The sequence below is a fragment of the Panthera uncia genome, chromosome D1, assembly GCF_023721935.1.
Source record: "Panthera uncia isolate 11264 chromosome D1, Puncia_PCG_1.0, whole genome shotgun sequence".
In the NCBI taxonomy this organism is placed as follows: domain Eukaryota; kingdom Metazoa; phylum Chordata; class Mammalia; order Carnivora; family Felidae; genus Panthera; species Panthera uncia.
Window position 1 is genome coordinate 96,054,934 of NC_064808.1, and position 19,871 is coordinate 96,074,804.

General features: G+C 49.1%; 1 protein-coding gene across 1 annotated transcript in view; it reads left to right on the top strand.

Annotated features, from left to right (window-relative positions):
• SMIM35 (small integral membrane protein 35) overlaps positions 1-18,636 on the top strand; it is a 48,718-nt gene extending 30,082 nt beyond the window's left edge. Inside the window, exons 3-5 of the mRNA XM_049641076.1 lie at positions 12,972-13,088; positions 14,066-14,099; positions 14,757-18,636. Of these exons, the coding sequence (XP_049497033.1) occupies positions 12,972-13,088; positions 14,066-14,099; positions 14,757-14,856 (251 nt within the window). The 3' untranslated portion in view covers positions 14,857-18,636. The remainder of the gene's footprint in view (positions 1-12,971; positions 13,089-14,065; positions 14,100-14,756) is intronic.
• The last annotated feature ends 1,235 nt before the right edge of the window (positions 18,637-19,871 follow it).

Here is a 19,871-nt window from a genome sequence, read left to right on the forward strand (position 1 = left end):
CGTGCCCGTCCACTTCTCAACTGCACTCGCCCAGAACTTAGCCTCAGCAACAGTGGCTAGGGACAGGATGAGAAGTGCTGAGGTCCTGTTCCTCCTGGGAGGAAAGCCCTCTAACTGGGCTCGATGGGAGAGGGAGCCCTATGTTCCTGGATGCAGCAGTCGGGTCTGGAGTGTCTGCTGAGCCGAGAGAGAGGGGAGGGAGGCAGTGGTCTTCGTTCAAATAGCACATATCGCTGCCTTTCTTATCAAATTTTCGTAGATTTTCTTGCGTAGGTGTTTCGTTCTTGGCTGTTTGCCCTTAGAACCATCTCCAGAGCTTTACATGTTTTTGGTTGCTGTTGTTGTTGTTGTTTTAGTTTTTCATCAGTTTCGTTGGAGAAGGATCAGTGGATCTTCTCATGCTGTCAGGCTAGAATTTTCTGTCTCTAACTTCTTTATTCTGGAACAACCTTAAAGAGGCTGCTACAGAGCTCCTGGACCAAGGCAATCAAATACTGTTTTGGCCCAATCTAGTCTCCTAATTAACTGAACATAAGCCTTAATACTGTACCTCTTCCAGCAAAGCTACCTGTTCGACTGCTGGGTGTTCGGATTCCTGATTCCGTGTACTCCATAGCCGAGATGATAATTACTCAAGCCCCCCTCTCTCTGGTCTCCCTGCCTGTCTGTTTGCTCTCCCCTAATTTATTCTGCACACATCAGTCAGAATGGCTTTTAGAAAGGACAGATTTGGTTACGACATTACACCGCTTAAATGTTTGATTGGTTTCCCATCTTACACTGAAGTTCAAAATCCTTACCGTGTACTACAAGACCCCATTTATTTCTTCCATTTCCTCCTGTGCCCCTTCCTCTGTGTGCCCCACTTCCTGCTGTTCTCCCCCCATCCCACACCAGCACATACTCTAGTCTCACAACTAGCCTTTCCAGTTTCTATTGTGCACTTCCCTTGCTGTGTTGTATTTCAGGCCCTTGGCACCCAGAGTTCTCTTTGCCTTAAGCTTCTCTTAACTTCTGATTCAGTCTTGCTTGAATGTCACCTCTTCTGAGGAGGCTTCCCTCACCTCCCAGAATAGCTCAGGTTCTCCTGTTCTGATGGCATTCTGACACACCATATTTCCTAGAATGTGTGTTTTTGATCAACTGATTACTAGGATGGTTATTTAGCCTACGTCTTCCCTGTAGAACACGAACTCGTGAAAGCAGGGATCCTGTCTGTCTTGACCACTCTATGCCCAGTGCCCCTGGCACAGAGTAGGGACTCCATAAATACTGTTGAGTGTGGGAATGAATGCTGTATGCGGGCGGAGAATGCCAGGTATGGGAGGGTGGTCCTGGGGCTTGACGTAGAGCTTGATAGGGGACCAGAGGAAAAGTTCAGAAGAACGCTCCTTGCCACTTACCTTCATGACTGCAACCTGGTCTTACCCAGGGTCTTCTACCCTTGACACTGTGGTCCCTGAGCCTGCTTTAACTCAGATTTGGAATCGTGAGGTAGGGAATATAGATTGAGACAGTGATGATTTTTATTAAAAAAAGTAATCAACAACAACAACTATAATTTCTGCTTTTAAGTGTGCTCTTTGTGATAGACATATATTATTTCAAAGCAATCTATATTAATTTCAGGCAGTGGGCACTTTTATTTCCATTGGGTAGATAAATAAACTAAACTTTGGAGACATTAAGTACCTGGCTCAAAGACACATGATGAGTAGAGATTCAAACTCATGTCTGTTAGGCACCAGCAGTCAAATTCTTAACCTCTGTTCTGTATTGCCAAGGGATTCTAGAGTTCTGTAAGTGATTTCTTGCTGTCTGACGGTCTCCTGAAACTTATGTGAACTTTCATCTGAAGTGCCTTTTGAAACTTCTACCTGTAAGTGCCTCGAGAGAGGGAGGTTTTCTTTTCATCTCTTATCATGAGATCATTGAAAACTAAAATCTCTTCGAAGCTTTCTGTGTTTGAGTAGACTTTCTTACTCTAGACTTTCTTGATTTTACACGGACGTTATCAGGAAGCCAAACACCACAAAAACAGTAGGAAAAGCCCCTTGACTGTACTAATAAGGCAGCACGTAAACAAAGGTGGAAGAGAACACGCAGGGGTTTTGTCTCCTCTAAGCCCTATTTAAACTGACTACCTCTAAAATCTCTTAAGTTGGGAAAATGCTTCTCAAAGGTCTTAGAACCAAAAGGAGGGTAGGTTTGAAACCCTATCTACAGGATGAGGTTTTGGGGAGATAATCAGTGAAAGCACAGACTTAAATTAATAAATGAGAGGGTTGGGGCACCTGGGTGGCTCTCAGTTGGTTAAGCGTCCGACGTCGGCTCAGGTCATGATCTCGCGGTTCATGGGTTCCAGCCCCGCGTCGGGCTCTGTGCCGACAGCTCGGAGCCTGGAGCCTCCTTCGGATTCTGTGTCTCCCTCTCTCTCTGCCTTGCCGTGCTCGCAGGCTCTGTCTTTCTCTCTCAAAAATAAATAAATTAAAAAAAAGAGGCTTCTTTTCTTAGCAACGTGGTAACTGCCTTGAAGTCCTCACGTTCTAGAATCCTTGCTAACTGGTCACTGAGAGAAATTCCTCGGATAGATCTTTAAATTAAAAAGCCAAAATTAAATAAAACACCGGGTAAAGTCTTTCTGCCGCCAAAATTGTTCAAAACTTGACTTAACTGAAGATGTCTGATCCTTGCTTAAACTTCACCCTAATTACAGACACTTTTAAAAGTGTATGCGTGCCAGTGCTTAACATATTTATTCATTCATTTGAATGCATAAAAATAGAAACAAAAATGGCGCATCATCTCACTTTCCAGAAGACTTCTGCTGTTGTTTTTGTTTTTGTTTTTTTTCTAAACTAGACTAATATACATACCTGGTAATAAAACGGAAACCATCCAGGAAGATATAAAAAATAAAAGCATCTTCCACCATCACCCAGTTTCTCCACCAGGTCACCCCATTATTTTTCTTCTGCATCTCTCCAGAAAAACTGTGTGTACCTGCGTAACAAAATATATTCTTGCGAAAAATAGACCAAAAGTATATAAATGTATATGTGCAAATGTATGTACAAAGTATACACACGTAAGAAAAAATATATTCCTTTGAAAATCAAAATATATAAATATATTTGTACAAATATATGTGTGAGACATATACATAGACATGCCACATTCTTTTAAATTTTGCTTTTTTCATTTTTAAAATGCCTTGGCCATCTTATAAACCAGTAAATAGAGGCCAACTGTGTTTTTAAAAATTTTAACTATTTTTCGACATGATTACAAGCTTATAGGAAAGTCGAAACTAATATACCGACATATGAAGCAAATCACAACTTTTTCCCTGAATGATTTGAGAGTAAGTTGCTGACCTGATGCCCCCGTCACAACTGAACACTCTAGAGTATGTTTTCCTGCAGAGATGCTGCCCTACATAACCGTGATACAGTGATTGATCAAAATCAGAAAAGTAGTATCAGTATTAATTACTTTTGTCAGATGATTCCGGTTTTGTCTGTTGCTCAGCCATGGCTTTTATAGCAGGAGGACCCAGTTCAGAATCACAGGGTGCGGTTAGCTGTCCTGTCTCTGTAATCTGCTTCAGTCCGGAGCATGCCTCTTGCACTTTGTGACTGTTACACTTGACAATTGCAGGCCAGCTCTTGGGTAAAATGCCCTCCATGTGGGTTTGTGTGTGATGTCTCTTTGTGATTAGACTCCGGCTCCGCATCTTTGGCAGGAAGGATGCACCGTGTGTGTGTGTGTGTGTGTGTGTGTGTGTGTGTGTGTGTGTGTGAGATTGCTGATGATGTTTGCTTTATCGCTTGATTAGAGTGGTGTTTGCCAGGCTTCCCCTCTTTAAACTTACTCCTCTTTCTCTTTGTAATTAATAAGTATTTGTGAGGAGGGACTTTGAAACCGTGTACATATCCCGTTATGCACTAAACCTTTAATTAATTAGTTAATGTCTATATGGATGTAGGTTTCTATGTTTTCCAAGGGGTTGTTACTGCTGTTATTTCTTTTGATGCTCAAGTTTTCACGATTTGGCCAGTAGAAGCTGGCTTATGTGTCCCCTCCCCTTTTTAAAAATAAGCTCTACATTCAAGGTGGGGCTTGAACTCACGACCCTGAGGACAAGAGTTGCAAGTGCTGCTGGTGAGTCAGTCGGGTACCCCTGTCCAGGTCCTTTTGACACGTCCCAATTATTCTTTAGGCCCTTTTCTTTTGTGGGGAAGCAGGAGACCAGAAGACTTACAAGTCCGTCCTGTGCTTTGCATGCCAGCCCTGGAATCAGCCTTTTATCCAAAGAGCCCTGCTTTCCTAGAGCACAGACTGGTATTTAGAAACCAAGATTTTGGTGATAGATGTGTTCATTGATATTGGGGCACTGCTGTTCTCAAGCCCTCTTAGAGGACCGAGCTACATACATACGCATTTCCATTTATTTCTCTATCTTTTCGTGTGTGGAAAATCTGAATTTGTATCAATAGCTCCAGTTCAGCACAGCACCAGAGGGTGCTGAGAGATGTTACATCTCTCCCTTTTTGTGTGTGTAACTCCTTTATCCAAGAGTGAGAAATCCGGCATCGATTATTAATATATTTATTAATTTGGTTAATTCCCCGGATGTATTCACTTGCTCATGCTGCTACCCACCCGCTGTCTGTCCCCATCCTCTTATCACCCTGCTTGGGATCTGATGCCTCCTGTCGGGCTGCCCCATCATGACTTTTCAACTCACTTGGTGTGGGCTAAGTTTCTGTGAAGAAGTCTGAGGTCAGCCTAAACGATGTTCTATCCTCTTGCTCTTCCCCCAAGAGATTTTTATATTTCTGCCCGTCGGGGGGGGGGGCGGGGGTTCAATAAGGAAACAGAAATCACACCAAGTATCGTAACAGAGTTTATCCCAGAGGATTGCGAAGTAGGTAACTGAAGCGGCAGGTAGAGAACGCGAAGTTGTCACGGAGGTAGCAGTCACAAGAGGCAGCCGCTACCCTCTGGACTGACTGGGAGACCAAAGGCAAGAACTTGGAAGTGTTAAAACAGAGCTTTGAGGGGAACCTCAGACCTCGGGGGGAGGGGGCTTTGGCAGTCTGGTGCTCATGTTTCTGGAGTGGCGGGTGGGGAGAAAGGAGGCTGGTTTTATGAATTTGAAAAATTGCAAAGCAGACCCAGTGGCTTGTGGAAGAAACAGCTGGGATGAGGCAGCGGTGGGTGGTGCTGACAGGAGGAGGAACTCCAGGAGAAGACGGTGAGAAGCAGACAGGACAGTGCAGCAGGAAGGAGACAGGTGGGAAGTAGTTACCCCCTAGCCGTTCAGTCTCCTCCCATCATTCCCTATTGGCAGAACCTGCCCCAGCTGGCAAAGGAGAAATGTGGTTTGCAGGGTCCCAACTGCATCATCACAAAGCTGAATATGGGGACTGGCCTTGAGGTTGAGACACGATAGCTTAATAACTGGAACAGCACTTTAATTAGAATATACATTGGTCTTGAGTGCTTCCAATCAATTTTTTCCCTGGAGCCTAGTATACTCTTAGTCTTCATATGCTACCCAGCCTTTTCAGGGAAATTCTCTTGTGTCCTTTAAAAAAACCTTTTTTCTTTTACTGTTTATTTGTTTTTGAGAGAGAGAGAGACAGACAGACAGGCAGACAGGGGGCAAGAGGGCAAGGGGCAGAGAGAGACAGAGGCAGAGAGCAGGCTCCAGGCTCTGAGCAGAGCCTGACGCAGAGCTCAAACCCACGAATCGTGAGATCATGACCTGAGCCGAAGTTGGATACTTAACCGACTGAGCCACCCAGGCACCCCTCTTGTGTCCTCTATCTTTGCAAATATTTTCTATTTAATTTATTGGGTGCTCAACCTCAGAATTACCAATTTTCCTTTGATTGGGTTATCTTTGTCTTCCATAACTGTTAGCTTTTTCTCTAATTGCTTTAATCTCTGAGTTTTTCTTCCCCATCCTCCATGCTTTTCTATTTTTTTTCTTTCTCTTTAATTTTTTTTTCAATTTGTTTAAATTCAAGTGAGTTATCCTAAGTTTAGTATTGATTTCAGGAGCAGAACCCTGTGGTTCATCACTTACATATGACACCCAGTGCTCATCCTAACAAGTATCCTCCTTAATGCCCATCCCCCTTCTAGCTCATCCCCCCCATACTCCCTTCCAGCAACCCTCAGTTTGTTCTCTGTATTTAAGCATCTCTTATAAAAAAAAAGTCTCTTATGGTTTGCCTCCCTTTCTGTTTTTGTCTTATTTTTCCTTCCCTTTCCCTGTATTCATCTGTTGTGTTTCTTAAGCTCCACAAATGAGTGAAATCATATATTTGTCTTTCTCTGACTTATTGCACTTAGCATGATACACTATAGTTCCATCTACGTTGTTGCAAATGGCAAGATTTCATTTTTTTCATTGCTGAGTAATATTCCATTGTATATATGTACCACGCCTTCTTTAGCCATTCATCAGTTGATGGACATTGGGCTCTTTCCATCCTTTGGCTATTGTCGATAGTGCTGCTATAAACACTGGGGTGCATGTGCTCCTTTGAATCAGCACTTTTGTATCCTTTGGATAAATACCTAGTAGTGCGATTGCTGGGCTGTAGGGTAGTTCTATTAAACTTTTTGAGGAAACTCTCTACTGTTTTCCAGAGCGGCTGCTCCAGTTTGTATTTCCACCAACAGTGCAAAAGTATTCCCCTTTTTTTCCACATCCTTGCTAACATTTGTTGTTTCCTGAGTTGTTAATTTTAGCCATTCTGACAGGTGTGAGGTGGTATCTCATTTTGGTTTTGGTTTGTATTTCCTGGATAATGAGTGATGTTGAGCATCTTATGTGTCTGTTAGCCATCTGGATGTCATCTTTGGAAAAGTGTCTATTCATGTGTTCTGCCCATTTCTTCACTAGATTATTGTTTTTTTGGGTGTTGAGTTTGCAAATGACATATCAGATAAAGGGTCAGTGTCCAAAAACCTCCATACTTTTCTTAGGCGTTGTCTCTATGTCAGTAATGTAGTTTTTTTTTTTTTTAATTTTTTTTAACGTTTATTTATTTTTGAGACAGAGAGCATGAATGGGGGAGGGGCAGAGAGAGAGGGAGACAGAGAATCAGAAGCAGGCTCCAGGCTCTGAGCCATCAGCCCAGAGCCCGACGCGGGGCTCGAACTCACAGACCGCAAGATGGTGACCTGAGCCGAAGTCGGACGCTTAACCGACTGAGACACCCAGGTGCCCCAGTGTGCTTTTTAATAATATCGATTCTATTCCTTGCTGTTTCTGTTGAATATATCATCTCCATTGTGATCTTATATGGTCCTCAATTTGTTTCCTTAATCTTTCTTCCCCCGTAACCTTCCTTTATTTTAATGCATGCTTTTAGTAAGTGCTTCTAAAGAGTGAAACTATTTTGAAGAGTTTCATCCTACTTTTTGAGTAATGTTCTGTTCTAGGTTGGGGTTTTGGTCCCTTCTTTGCATTTGGTTTCATTTATATACTTATGCTACGCTTTGCATGTGTGGTTGCTATGCCGTTGATTTGGGTGGCTAAGTCCCGACATTATATTTGTCTGACATAATGGCAGCTGACTGTATTCTTCATCATGATTCTGTTTTCAAAAAGGGAAATTACGATTTTCATCCCAAACTCTATATATTCACTCATTTCTTCATCTTCTCTTAATTCTCTTTTTTCTCTCTCCATCCCTACCTCCTTAATACTTCTCACTCTTCTTTGTTCCCAGATTCTTTTTTCCTCTCTCACTTTTTCCTCTTTCTTCCTCACCTTTCCAAGTATATTTTCTGCCAGTTTTCTTCCTTACCAAAAACCTGAGTTTCCTAGGTCAATATTTTATATAAGGACAAGCATAGGCTTGTTTGTGAAGTCAGCGTGTACAGGTTTTTTAAAAGGCGTTTTAAGGAATTGATGACTTTTTGGCCATATCCAGAGATACAGAAGCCCTACCACAGATGACACAAAATCTCCAAGATGTCCGTAAAGAAACGGGAGGTACATGTTAAAGTAAGATAAAGTAATATCATATTAGAGGTTTTGTGTCTTAAGTCCCCACCAGTCTAACTTGCAAACTTGGTGGGAACTTGGCTGAAGATGCTTGGGGCATTTTTTCTCCCCTCCTCCTTACCCAAATCCAAATCCAAATCCAAATCCAGAATCTTACCATGCTCTGGCCTGTAAGGACAGGGAACTGTTGTAAGGAGAGTGCCTGAGCCTAAATGAGGGACGCATGATGGATAGACTGGGTCCTTACTGCTCCAGACACATGGAAGGAGGGAGTGGAGCAGGACAGCCATCACCATGGTCTTTTGGCACTCACTGACCCAGCCCAGTAGGGAACTTGGGCCGGTCAGCCTGACTCAGGGGAGTAGTAAAGTAGGTTGGAAAAGAAGATGTCAAGGGTAGTCTTGAATGCATCTCTTTCCTTAGAGCCCCACGGTCCTTGTGTGATCAGACTAATAAAATATTGTAATATGGACTCCTTATTAGCCTTTGACTATATGGCCACTGAGCCATACACAAATCTGTCTCTTATCGATAAGAGTGGGGAGTTGAGAGAAATGGCCTCCACGTTTATTCTGAAGCCGTAGTAATTAAGATAAGGTAGGGGTGTTAATGTGATAGACATTCAGACCAATAGAAGGCAACAGAAAGCCCAGGAAAAGAAACATACGTGTACGGAAAACTTCATACGTGAAAGTGACAACAGCAAAGACCATTAGGGAAAAGTACGGAAAAATAATTTTCCATATAAAACTTAGATCCTTACCTTGCAATGTAGCCAAAGACATGAATTCCGGGCAGATTACTGTTCTGTGAAAAACGTAACTTTAAAACTTGTAGTAGAAAACTAAGGAGTAGGGGCCTTGGAGCAGAGATAGATTTCTTTTAAATAAGAGTTGGAAAACCACAACTCTATGCCCTAAGCAAATTTGTTTTTTATGTTTTTAAAAATGTTTATTTCTTAGAGACAGAATCTGCAGCAGCCTCTACACTGACGGCAGAGAGCTCGATGTGGGGCTCGAAATCACGAACCGTGAGATCATGACCTTGAGCCAAAGTCGGACACGCAACTCACCGAGCCACCCAGGCGCCCCCCCCACCCCCACCCCCCCAAGCAAGTTTAAAGGACAAATCACAGCCAGAGACACCAGGGGACCCCTTTGCAGACTTCTGGAGATCTCTCTGTGCAGCCAGACTTCTTCTCTGGTGTTCTGGTCCCATAAATTTGAACTGTGGTGGTCTCCTGGATGCCAGCTTTTTTTTTTCCCTCAGCCTGGACTATTGGACTCTCTTTGGGTCTCACCTCCCGGTATTTGGAGTTGGGAGCCGACCCCAGGCAGTAAGCTGGGCAGTCACAGAGTATACCTCAGTTCATCTCTGCCTCTTGGGAATCATCCTCTGGCGTGACCTTTTCTCCATTATTTTACCTACTTTTGTCTGGTGTTCTAGTGATTTAAGGGCGGAGGGGAGTAAATCCGGTCTCTCTTATTCTGCCACGGCCAGAAGTGGAAGTAACCCTACCATCATTTTTGTAAAGTTTGAAAAGCAGAACAGTGATACAGATAGATACACAGACACAAACACATTTAATGGGAAAAAATGAAACGGCATAAAAAATGCCTAGGGCAGCTGAACATCAAATTTGAGAGAATGGGGTCTTAGAGGGAGAGGTGGGAGAAGGCTACTCTGAAATTAAGGTGACAGACCATAATGGCAGAACTTTAGGATTCTTTGAAGCTTCCTAGGAGGTCCATGGAAGTTCACCATGTTATTCTGTGCAGTTTCTGTGTGCGTGAAGTCTAAGAAAAATGGAAAGGTACACCAAAGGGAGACTAGGTACAGAATATTAGTTCCAGAGCATCCCAGAGAGATGAAGAAGTGAAAGAGAGTGGTAACTGTGTCTGGAAGCTACCTAAGCCGGAAGGCACCGTTGGTGGGGACAAAATCGCAGCCACGGAGCTGGTGCATCTCCTTTCCTCACCAGCCGGGTCTCCGGAAGGCCTGTGATTTCCCTGCTGGTGCTTTCCTCCCGGTACTTTTCTGTGATGAAACCCTTCCAAATCTCAGCTTCCACGAACACCACGTTGCTGAGTCACCCATCCACTCACGTCTGGGTCGCTCCCCCTCGCTCCCGAAGACTGGAGCTCTTGGGTCGTCGTCACGTTCTCTGTTGTCCCCTCGGATGGCCTCTCTCCGACTTCGGCCTCTGGGTTTCTCGCACCACTTTCCTCCAATGAGCGTCTCCTGCTTGGAGCTTCGCGGTGGCCTCTTGACTGGTTTCCCTTCATCATCATCATCACACCCCTCACCCCGCTCCCGTCTGTTCTTTGCATGGTAGCCGGCAGAGTGTCCTTTTAATACAAGGTCGTGTCCTTTCTCTGCTCCAAATCCTCTGGTGACTCCTGCCCCTGCCCGCCACTTGGGCCTCCTCGACCCTCCTGGAACCTGCTTGGCGTGCCCCTGCCTCGGTTGTATCCACTGCCCCCTCTGCCTCGCATGTTTCTACTGCAGCTACCCACGTGGCGTGTTCCTTTCCTCAGCTTCTGTGGCACCTTCTCCTCAACTGTCCCCTTCTTCACGAGCCTGCCCCTGACTGCTTTATTTAACACTGTACTCACATCCCCACAGATCTTTCCGTCTCTTCCTCTGCTTTCTTTCCTTCTCCCTGCCACCTATTCGGTATGCTATACTTTATGTATTTACTTTGTTTATTGTCTGTCTCTCTCCACGGGAATATAAGGTCCTTGAGGACAGGGATTTTTACGTTTTACTTATTGCCATAATACAAGTGTCTACAGGTGCCTGGGCGGCTCAGTCGGTTAAGCATCCGACTTCGGCCCAGGTCGTGATCTCGCAGCTCGCGTGTTCGAACCGACGGCTCAGAGCCCGGAACCTGCTTCGGATTCTGTGTTTCCCTGTCTCTCTGCCCTTACCCTGCTCGCTCGCGCTCGCTTTCTCTCTTTCTCTCTCAAAAATAAACATTAAAAAGAACATAAGTGTCTAGAACAAGAGCCTGGCACAGAGAAGGTGCCGTTAGTGGCTTTGGGGATCCCTGTCGCCCCCGTTTTGGGGGAACTTAGAGAGTGGGGGAAGGATGCATTGCCCTGGGTGCCATCTGCTCATGCTGGCACCTGTAGCAATGGCCATCACCTGCACTGGGCTTTGAGTATCAGCTGTGTGGGGTCCTGAGATCCCTGAGATCCCAGCTGTGTGACTCCTTCCACTCCTTCGAGGGTCTCTCCGTGACCCCTCTGCTTCTCCTGGGGACACACAAACCATTTGGTTGCTCCCGTGCCACGAGGGGACAGAGCAACACTTCAAGGCTGTCTGAGGCTCCATCCGCCGAGGTGCTCCACGAAACTCTTCCTTACTGGGCTCTTGTCTTTTCTGGGGCACAGTTCTGGCTCTCAGATCCCACAACTCTGCCTGGACGTTCTATTGCCTTTGGCTCAGGGAACAAGGACTTTCTCTCTGGGACCCTGTTGAAATCTTTTCAATATTTTCCCGTGCTTTTTTTCCCCTTTTCTGGATCTCGCTTTTTCCCTTCCCTCCCCCAGGCTGGAGACTTTTTTCCCTGGTGTGGCGAGGAGGGCCGTCTTGCTTTGGCTCATCTCCTGTCCAAGTTGTGAATCCGTCCCATCTTTCTAAGGGCCTGGGCTTTTGAAATCTAAAACTAGGAGGACAGGCCCTTTCTTTCTGCACTGGGCTCTCCCCTTCTCTTTGCTGAGTAGATGCTCACTGGTAATAACCGGGATGCTTTTCTGGAAAGAAGGGGCATGGGAGAAAGGAAAGGCTAGGGCAGGGGAAATCGTGAAGTATTTAAAAAATACAGTCCCGCCATGTGACGATAATACCGACAACAATAATGTTGTCGTTAACGTTCACCGGAGTCGTCCGAGTGCTGTCCGTATGATGCCTCCATTAACCATCACAACGACTCCATGGGTATACGTTCTCATGCCTTTTTTTTTTTTTCCCCCATAAAGGCAAGTTGAAATCTAGTGAGGGAAAGGGATTTGCTCAGGTCCCACATTTGGCAAATAACGGACCTGGGCTTCGGAAGCAAGCCTGCCGTGCAGAAGGCTGTGCTTAGCCACTAACCTCCTGGCCCCTTGGCACCCCGCCCCTCTCCCCCCACCGGAGCCTCGGGACCCTGGGCCATGGAGATGGGGGGTCGGTTGATTCTTCCACGCTCCTGGCACTCATCCAGCAAGAATGGCACTGGCCTTTCTCGTCCCTCCCTGGCCGGGCAGACGGGTCTCTCCATGGTGCTCCTGTTGTCAGCCTCTTCCTGGAAAGCTGGCGTCCCTCTCTGCTTCAGGCCCACGTCATTTCCCGGGAGGTGTCCGGTCCTTCTTCCCCCCTCCCCCCTCCCGCCCCCACTCCCTGCTTCCCCTTCCCCCCCTCCCTCCACCTTCCCTCCTTCTTCCCTTTCTCCCTTGGGTTTGGCTTTACAAATAAAACATAAATTTAGCTCATACCACAAAAAGGGAAGAAGAAGCGATAAGTATAAGCAGCACACAGTTTAAAAGTAAACACCTTGCCACTGGGGCCACAGGCTTTGCAGGGAGGGTACCGAAGGTCTTGAGGTCTCTGGGCTGTCCTTCTCCACCGCCCAGTGAGGCTGAACAGAGACCTCCTGGCCTCTCCCCCCAAACAGCAGTGCCTTTTCCAACAAGCAGAAGGCCTGTGGCTTCAAGACGCCCTCCCAGCTCCATACTATCTCTGTTGTCAAGGGCTGTTCCTTTGGGTAAACGGGCTAACTCTCAAAATCTCCACTATCAGACTCTGCTGTCTTAGTATGACTTGGCTCATCTAGCTAGCTCAGGTCAAGACTCCTAGGGGGCGGCGGGGAGGGAGGGGAGGAGACTTGGAACATGGGGTGGGGGACTGGGAGAGGGCTCTGGGCAGCCGACCAAGGGTGCCGTGTGTGTCTCTGCAGGTGAGGACTCCATCAGCACCCTGGGCCTGATCCTTGGTGTGGGGCTCTCGCTGCTGCTCATGTCCGTCCTGGGCTACAGCCTGGCCAAGTGGTACCAGCGTGGGTACTGCTGGGAGGGTGAGTGAGCGCCGGACCCTGCCATCCCAGCCCCTCCTCTCCTGTCGCAGTGGGCAAGTTCGGGTGCGGCTGCACACCCTTCAGCGTGGCATCATGCAAAGATATTTCCTGTGGTGGCTGCATTAGTTGAAGACTTGAGTGGCAGTGGCTGAGCGCTTGAGGAGGGGGGTGTGGGGTACTGGGCTTTTATTGAGGGAGTGAGGGCTCCTCCTACCCAGCGGGTAGCTGCCTTTCTTTTCCCTCAGAGCCCACAGTAGTCCATCCCCAAGGCCCGTGTGGGGCCCGAGGCCAGGGGCCCCACTCGGGCTCCTTGTGTCTCTTTTCCCCTGCCCGTGGGTCCTGGGCACCCCCCTCCCGAGTTTGCTTCAGCTTCCCCGGGAGTCTCCTGGAATTTGCTGCGGGACCCCCAGCTCTGAGCCACATCTGTGCTTCCCACAGGACCGGGGAGAGTTGGCAGGGCATGCGGGAATCCCCAGAGGGAGAGAACATTTCTCAGGTCTGCAGCGGATGCCCACAGCGTCCATAAATGTTTGTCGAGCACCTACTATGTGCCAACGCGCTTTCGCCTAATACGATTTTCTTTAAAATTCCATGTAAGGATGGGATTCTTAGTCTCTGGTTTTTATAGACGAGGTGGAGGGCCGAAGTCACAGGGTTAGAGACAGGCGTAGTCCAGGTTCAAGCCCAGCTCTCCTTCTTTTGGACTCTAAGCTAGGACTGTCTCCTTCCCAGGGTAATCAGTACCGGTAATGGAGGGGGGGATGCCTAGCGGCAGGATCTGCCCCCCAAAACTGGTGGCTCTGTCTGGGCAGATGGGGTGCACCAATGGGCGTGGGGCCCTCCCACAGCATCCTGAGGTCCAGCCCAGCCACCCCCCTCCTCCCAGATGGGGTGAGGGAGCACCAGATGTTCTCAGACAGCTGATGGGCAGGTCTCCCTGGAGGTACTAACTCTCTCTTTTCTGACTGTCTTCCTAGGGCCCAATTTTGTCTTCAACTTGTATCAGATCCGGTAAGTAGATCCACGGCAGGGGTGGGGTTAGGTACGGAGCCAAAACTTAGGGTTTCTCTTCCTTGTCCCTTCCCCATCCCCCTAAGCACACCAGAGAAAAGGAAGGAGCCAGGGTCTGTTTACAAAGTGTCACGAATGAAAACTTGAACTTGGACCGGATTATGTAAGACCATGCTGATGGTGACCCTCTTAGCATTTACCCCCTGGCAGGGACCAGTCATCCATTCCTTCATTCACTCATCATTTATTCAGGAAGGATCTATTGTCACAGGGGCTGTGGAGTTAGTGTCTAGGGGTACAGTGAGCGTGGTCTCTGTCTTCAGCCATTTCACTGCTGGTGGTGGACACAGGCCTGACTACAAGTCAGATAACCTCGGGCACAGTGTGACGTCAAAGGAAAGGCACAAATGAAGACCACCAGGGATTTAGGGAGTGGGGGTCAGAAAGTCCTCCCGAGCCGTCTTGTCCACTCTCTGCCACTGGGCCGGCCTCCTCCTCCTCTGGCCCCAAGTAATGGTCCTACTCCTGTTCTGGAACGTAAGTCAGTCTGGGAGTCACTGCCGGGAAGTTCTTCCCATGCGCTGGTCTAGGGAGTTGTGGTCCCAAGGAGGGATCAGGTTCTCAGCCCCCAAAAGCCGATCGGATCATCTTTCTCAGGAACCTGAAGGAGCCGGAGGTGGGTCCACCCTTCACCATCAGTGGCCACGTCAGCAGTTCAGACGGCGGCTACGTGAAGTTCTCCGACAGGCTAGTCTGATGGCGGAGTGTCAGCCTCTGGAGCCCTGGAGAGGTGAGTGGAAGGTTGGTGAGCTCCTCGGTGAATCTCCTGTCCTGGTCAGTTCCACAGATGGTCCAGGCACCCAAGCCTAGCACCAAGCGCTGCTCGGAAACCAAGAGGTGATTGTCTTCATCCCTCCCCACTTCTTGAGGGGTGGGGTCTCTGGGAGGTGACCTCAGGAACCAAGGCCTAGCGTCACACTGTCCCCACCACCTGCCAACACCAGACAACTCCTTTCCACCTGTGCATTCAACCCGTGTCCTGCCTTCCCTTCCTGGGGAGGTTCTGTTTCTAATCAGATGGCAGCTTCTAGAGTCAGGAGAGTCAGGCTTTCTATCTCAACTCTTTGCTCTGAGCCAAAGGTTCTAGATGGTCACTCTTTCCAAGAAGCACCGCTCCAGAGTGTCATTTCTGAACTGAATGCCTAGGAGCCATCTCTGCTTCGTAGCTGGCTGGCCCTTGGGTCACATCTTCCCTCCGCCTGCCTTCAAGCCCCTCCCCCTCCACATTGCAGTTGCTTTTTCCCATCCACCTTCTCCCTCGAGCAGTTCCTCATGGACCCTCCCCGCCCTTTTTCTCTCAGCTTCTCTTCCTGCCTGGGAAAAGCCTCGCCTGGTGCAGTGGTTTAGAGGAATTCTTTCCAAGCCTCATCTCTTTGTTGCTCTCCCTTTGCTTTTTCTGCAGGAGGAGGCTCCTGGCTCAGCACCTGCTCCTCCGGGGTCCCCGGGCTACTTTTACCCTCCTAGGTCTTCAAGGTCTGGCCTGGTCCCTTGTTGTGGACAGTGAGGAGTCACTCTGGGTGCACCTGGGAGAACCCCCAAGAGGGGTCTGGGCTCTGGAGACAGTCTGGTAGAGTAGCAGTGGCTTTCTCATACAAACCAAAATGGCAGGCATTGCCTAAGAGTAAAGACTCCTTCCTAGGTGTCCCTGGGGTTCCTGAGCCTGTGGAGGGGTTCCAGGTGTCCTGGAGAACAAAGCCCTCCCAGCTCAGCCCTGTGTGACCAGGGCCTGCAGACCCAGAAGGGTGCTCTGCATGGGGCGTCCCCAGTCACTTCCCCTTAAAGGGCTGACTCCAGAGGCCGGAAAACCAGTCAGATCTTCAACAGGCAAAGTCATGTGGGAGTGGAGGTGATTCCAGATACTGTTTTTAACCTTCCTACCATAAACCAACTTCCTCTAACAGCTGAAGGCTGAGCTTGGCCTTTGCCCTGCCTTTCCCCGCTCTGTGCTCAGTTCTGGTGCTTTTCAACCCTCCCGTGCCCCTGTCCGCCACCTGGGTCTGTTTTCCCTGCTGCTGACCAGCCACCGTGCCTCCCAAATAATTTGGAGGTCACTACTTAAAATAGTCTAGAAACATGATCTTACTCGATTTTCTAGGCTCCTGCAATGGGTGGGCACGCGTTGGTGGTGGAGAACTCTCCCTGTGTTCTGCATTTCCTGTGCAAGCCTTGACCTGTGATGGGGAGGGCAGACCAGAAATGGTAGGAGTCGGGGAGGAAACCAGGCGAGGCTAAAAACAAAAAACAAAAAACCCAGCTAATGCGCGAGGGAAGTCACGAACCAAGTGTAGGCTGATGGACGGTAGAGCTGTCTGCCTTGGGAGTCATTACTTGTTCCTCTGGTCTGTGCCCTACTCGACCTGAGGTGGAGGCTGCCCTGGGGTGTCTTCTTAGCAGGCCTTTAATGCAGAGTCGTTCAATCCAGAGAGACTGAGCTCCTGGGGCAGCTGTGGACAGAGCAGAGCCCGAGAGAGGCCCTGCCAGTGCTGAAACCTGAGTGAAAACAACCTGCCGACGTCCCAGGACCAAGGCCAATACGATGCCGGAGCCCAGGACAGTGATAGGCGAGGAGGAGAGAAGTCATATTATTCGTCTTCCTGTCCTTGCTTCCTCAGGGCATGGTTTCTTTCTTGCTTTGGGTTCTAGCCGATTGAGAAAGAAGGAAGGAAGGAAGAAGGGGGCATTACCAGCCCCTGTGCCCTCCCTCCCTGCCAGAATCCGGGGGCCATGCTCTCAGCGTAGCCAAGCTCTGACTTAGTAAACCAGATCTCTAGATTTGGAGGTCTTCATCTGGGCCCCAACTCTCCTATCCCTGAGTTGGTGAGAGTCGGGTCGAGCCTTCACAGGCTTTGTGTCCCTCTCTCCCTTGAGGGCTTTATTGGGAGAGCGGTGGGAGAGCAGTGAGGAGGTTTGGATGGGCTGATTTTGACATCCTTCTTGGGTTTCAGTTCTGAGGCTGGGCCCCATTCCTGAACTCATGGGGCGTCCAGCCTCAAGAACACTCTCGACAATGCCCTGCTCAGCATGGATCCTGGGTCTGCAGCCCGTACAGGTCCCTGAATGTGCTCAGGGCCTCAGCAACCTCAGCAACTTTGGGGAAACATGAAAGGTTGGGGCCCGGGGCCCAGGCGGTCCTGCCCCAGGTTTGGTGGCTTCAGGTAGGGAGACAGGAGCAGCTGCTGAGGGCTGGGAGAACGGAGGGTATTTCCCATCCTTGGGAGGGGAACTGAGACCGGGCTACTTCCTCTTTTAGGGTCCTCTGACGTGCTCCCTGTCCCCTCTGCCTCCTTCTTGTTTTCCTGACTTCCGCAGTCCTCGGGGCTAACACAGCTTTAGCCTTGACCCCGGGCCTCACCCAAGGATTTGACCTGAATTTTTTGAGAGCCCTGAAGTGGCGGCTTCCAGCGTATTCAGGAACGATTAGGGAACAGATGCCTGGAAACCTGGCTACTGGTCCGGGTGGGCTGGGCACTCAGACCCATGGCCCTGCCGGGGCCTCCCCCACAGCCTCCTCTTCCTCTTGACGATCCTTTCTGCCAGCCCCAAGAGCCAGGATGCAGTCAGGAGAGCCAGCAGTTCTATGGGCTGGCCGTTCCCGGTCCCTCTGCCACCCTGTTCCTCTTTAGTGCCTTTGCCAGGGCTTCCGGAAATGTCTTCTCCCTCCCTGTGACCCCCTCCTAGCCACAGCTAGTCTCCAGGGTTGCCTCAAGTGTCCTCTTCCCTGTGGCTTCCTTCAGGATTCCCGGCTCATTGTCAGCTGTTAGATCCTGATGGGAGGTGGCCGTGTGTCCTCCATTTGTGCTGTTCCCCAACCAGGGTGAGCCCTTTGTGGGCAGGGTTATTGTCCCATAGGTCTTTAGTAACTGCCGGAAATAGGCCACGTAGGAAGTGCTCCAGAATACAGTAGGAACCCCCCCAGTGTGGCTCCGGAGGGCTGCCTTGTCCTAGAGAAAGACGCCCAGTGACCGGAAGAGCCACACTGCTTGCACAGCACAATGTGCAGAGGACAAATTATCTTCACGCGCGTCGCTGCGACTTAAACCCTGTGGCAGCCTTGTGACGTGGGGAGTCTAGTAGTGGCCGCATACTGCCTCTGGTGACACTGAGGCTCAGAGAGCTAGCCTGTCTTACCTGAGGCTGCACAGCTGCTGACTGTCCCGGAGCCTGAGTAGAGTTGGAGGCCTCACAGATGGAGCCTGACCCACAGGCTTAGTGGGCTGACGAATGAACACTGTCGAACAGGGTCCAGCCCTGGCCTGCCCTGCCGTGCTGGGTGGGGCCACGGGCTCGTCACTTCGCCATGGATCTGTGTCTCTGCATCTGGAAATCGAGGGATCGGACTATTTCTCTAAGGCTGTGCTCTCTTACCTGAAGGAGCAAAAGGATCGTCTGTTTTTGTTGTTGCTTTTCTCTCTGTGTTGTGTCTAGCGTGAGACCTGGCACATAGTAGGTGTTCAATAAAAGATGCAAATACAAAGTATATAGTTCTGATTTTCTAACTTAGGAGGTGGGCGGTAAAACGTGACTCCTGTAGCCCCTTTAGACTCCAGTGGTCTAGGATCCAAAATATTACTCAGCCTCTGACCAGCATCTAAGACTGGACCATTCCCAACCGAAACTTCTTTATCAACAAACTAACGTTTGCTGAGCACCTGTGAGGGCGGGCAGGGGCTCTGTACGCACAATCTCCCTTCATCCTCACAGGGGAGGGAACAGAGGATCAGGGTCTGGTGAAAGGATTTGCTTAAGGCCAGGCAAGAATGTATTTTCTTTATAATCCTTTGTCAGGCACTTTGAGCCTCGGGCCAAGCTGGCAGCTTCCCTGAGTCCCTGGTCCCCCAGGAAGCAGGCCCCTCCCACTAGCTTCTGATCTCTTTCCCGGGTCCTCTGGTGTGGTGAGAAAGGGCCCTGTCCTCAGCTCTGAGCTTCTCATTGACCCATTCCTTAGTTTTCCTTTTATTTTTTCTTACACCCCCCCCCCCCCCCCCCCCCCACCTCCGCCTCCCAATCATCAAATTCTGCCCCTTCTTTATGCCAGCTCTGTTTTCACTTCCCCACTGGTGGGTCTTGTTGTCTTCTCAAATTTAATTACAAATACTCTCTGGCTTCCTTAACTGAATTATTGATTATTCCCTTCTGTTCATTCATTCATTCATTCATTCACACAGCTTCTCTAATAGGCCAGGAACTGTGGCAGGCACCGTGGGGGCCTCCCAGTCTCTCTTGAGATTAGCTGAGCTCCCCTCCTGTTTGATGGGTACTTTGCCGCAGGCAAAATTCAGGCCTGACACCTTTTCTGAATTTTCTGTGGCAGCTTGTATGGCTCTGGCCATAGCCATGAATGTCTCAGGAAATCATAGGGAATATTGCTCAGTCTTTTCGGGGAACCTCGGGCTTTGCTTGATTCCCAGTCTAGCTTTGGGTGCTCTAAAAACCAAGGCTTTTGATTTTCTTTGCTCGTCCTCAGTCACGTGCAACCCTGTGGCCATCATCAGGTCCAGGTCTGGACCCAGAGCACACACGAATGGTGACTTTGTCTGTTTAAGGGCTACCTTAAGGAAGGGTCGAAACCAGGAAGAGGCTGGGCAGGTGAGGAGGGGTCTCGGCTCCCCTCTAGGTTCTCTCTCAGTCGTACTGATCTTGCTTCCATGCCAGTGGCCATGCGGGGCCAGCTTCTGTGGTGCTCTCTCTCTGCCCCAGTGGTATGAGAACCTC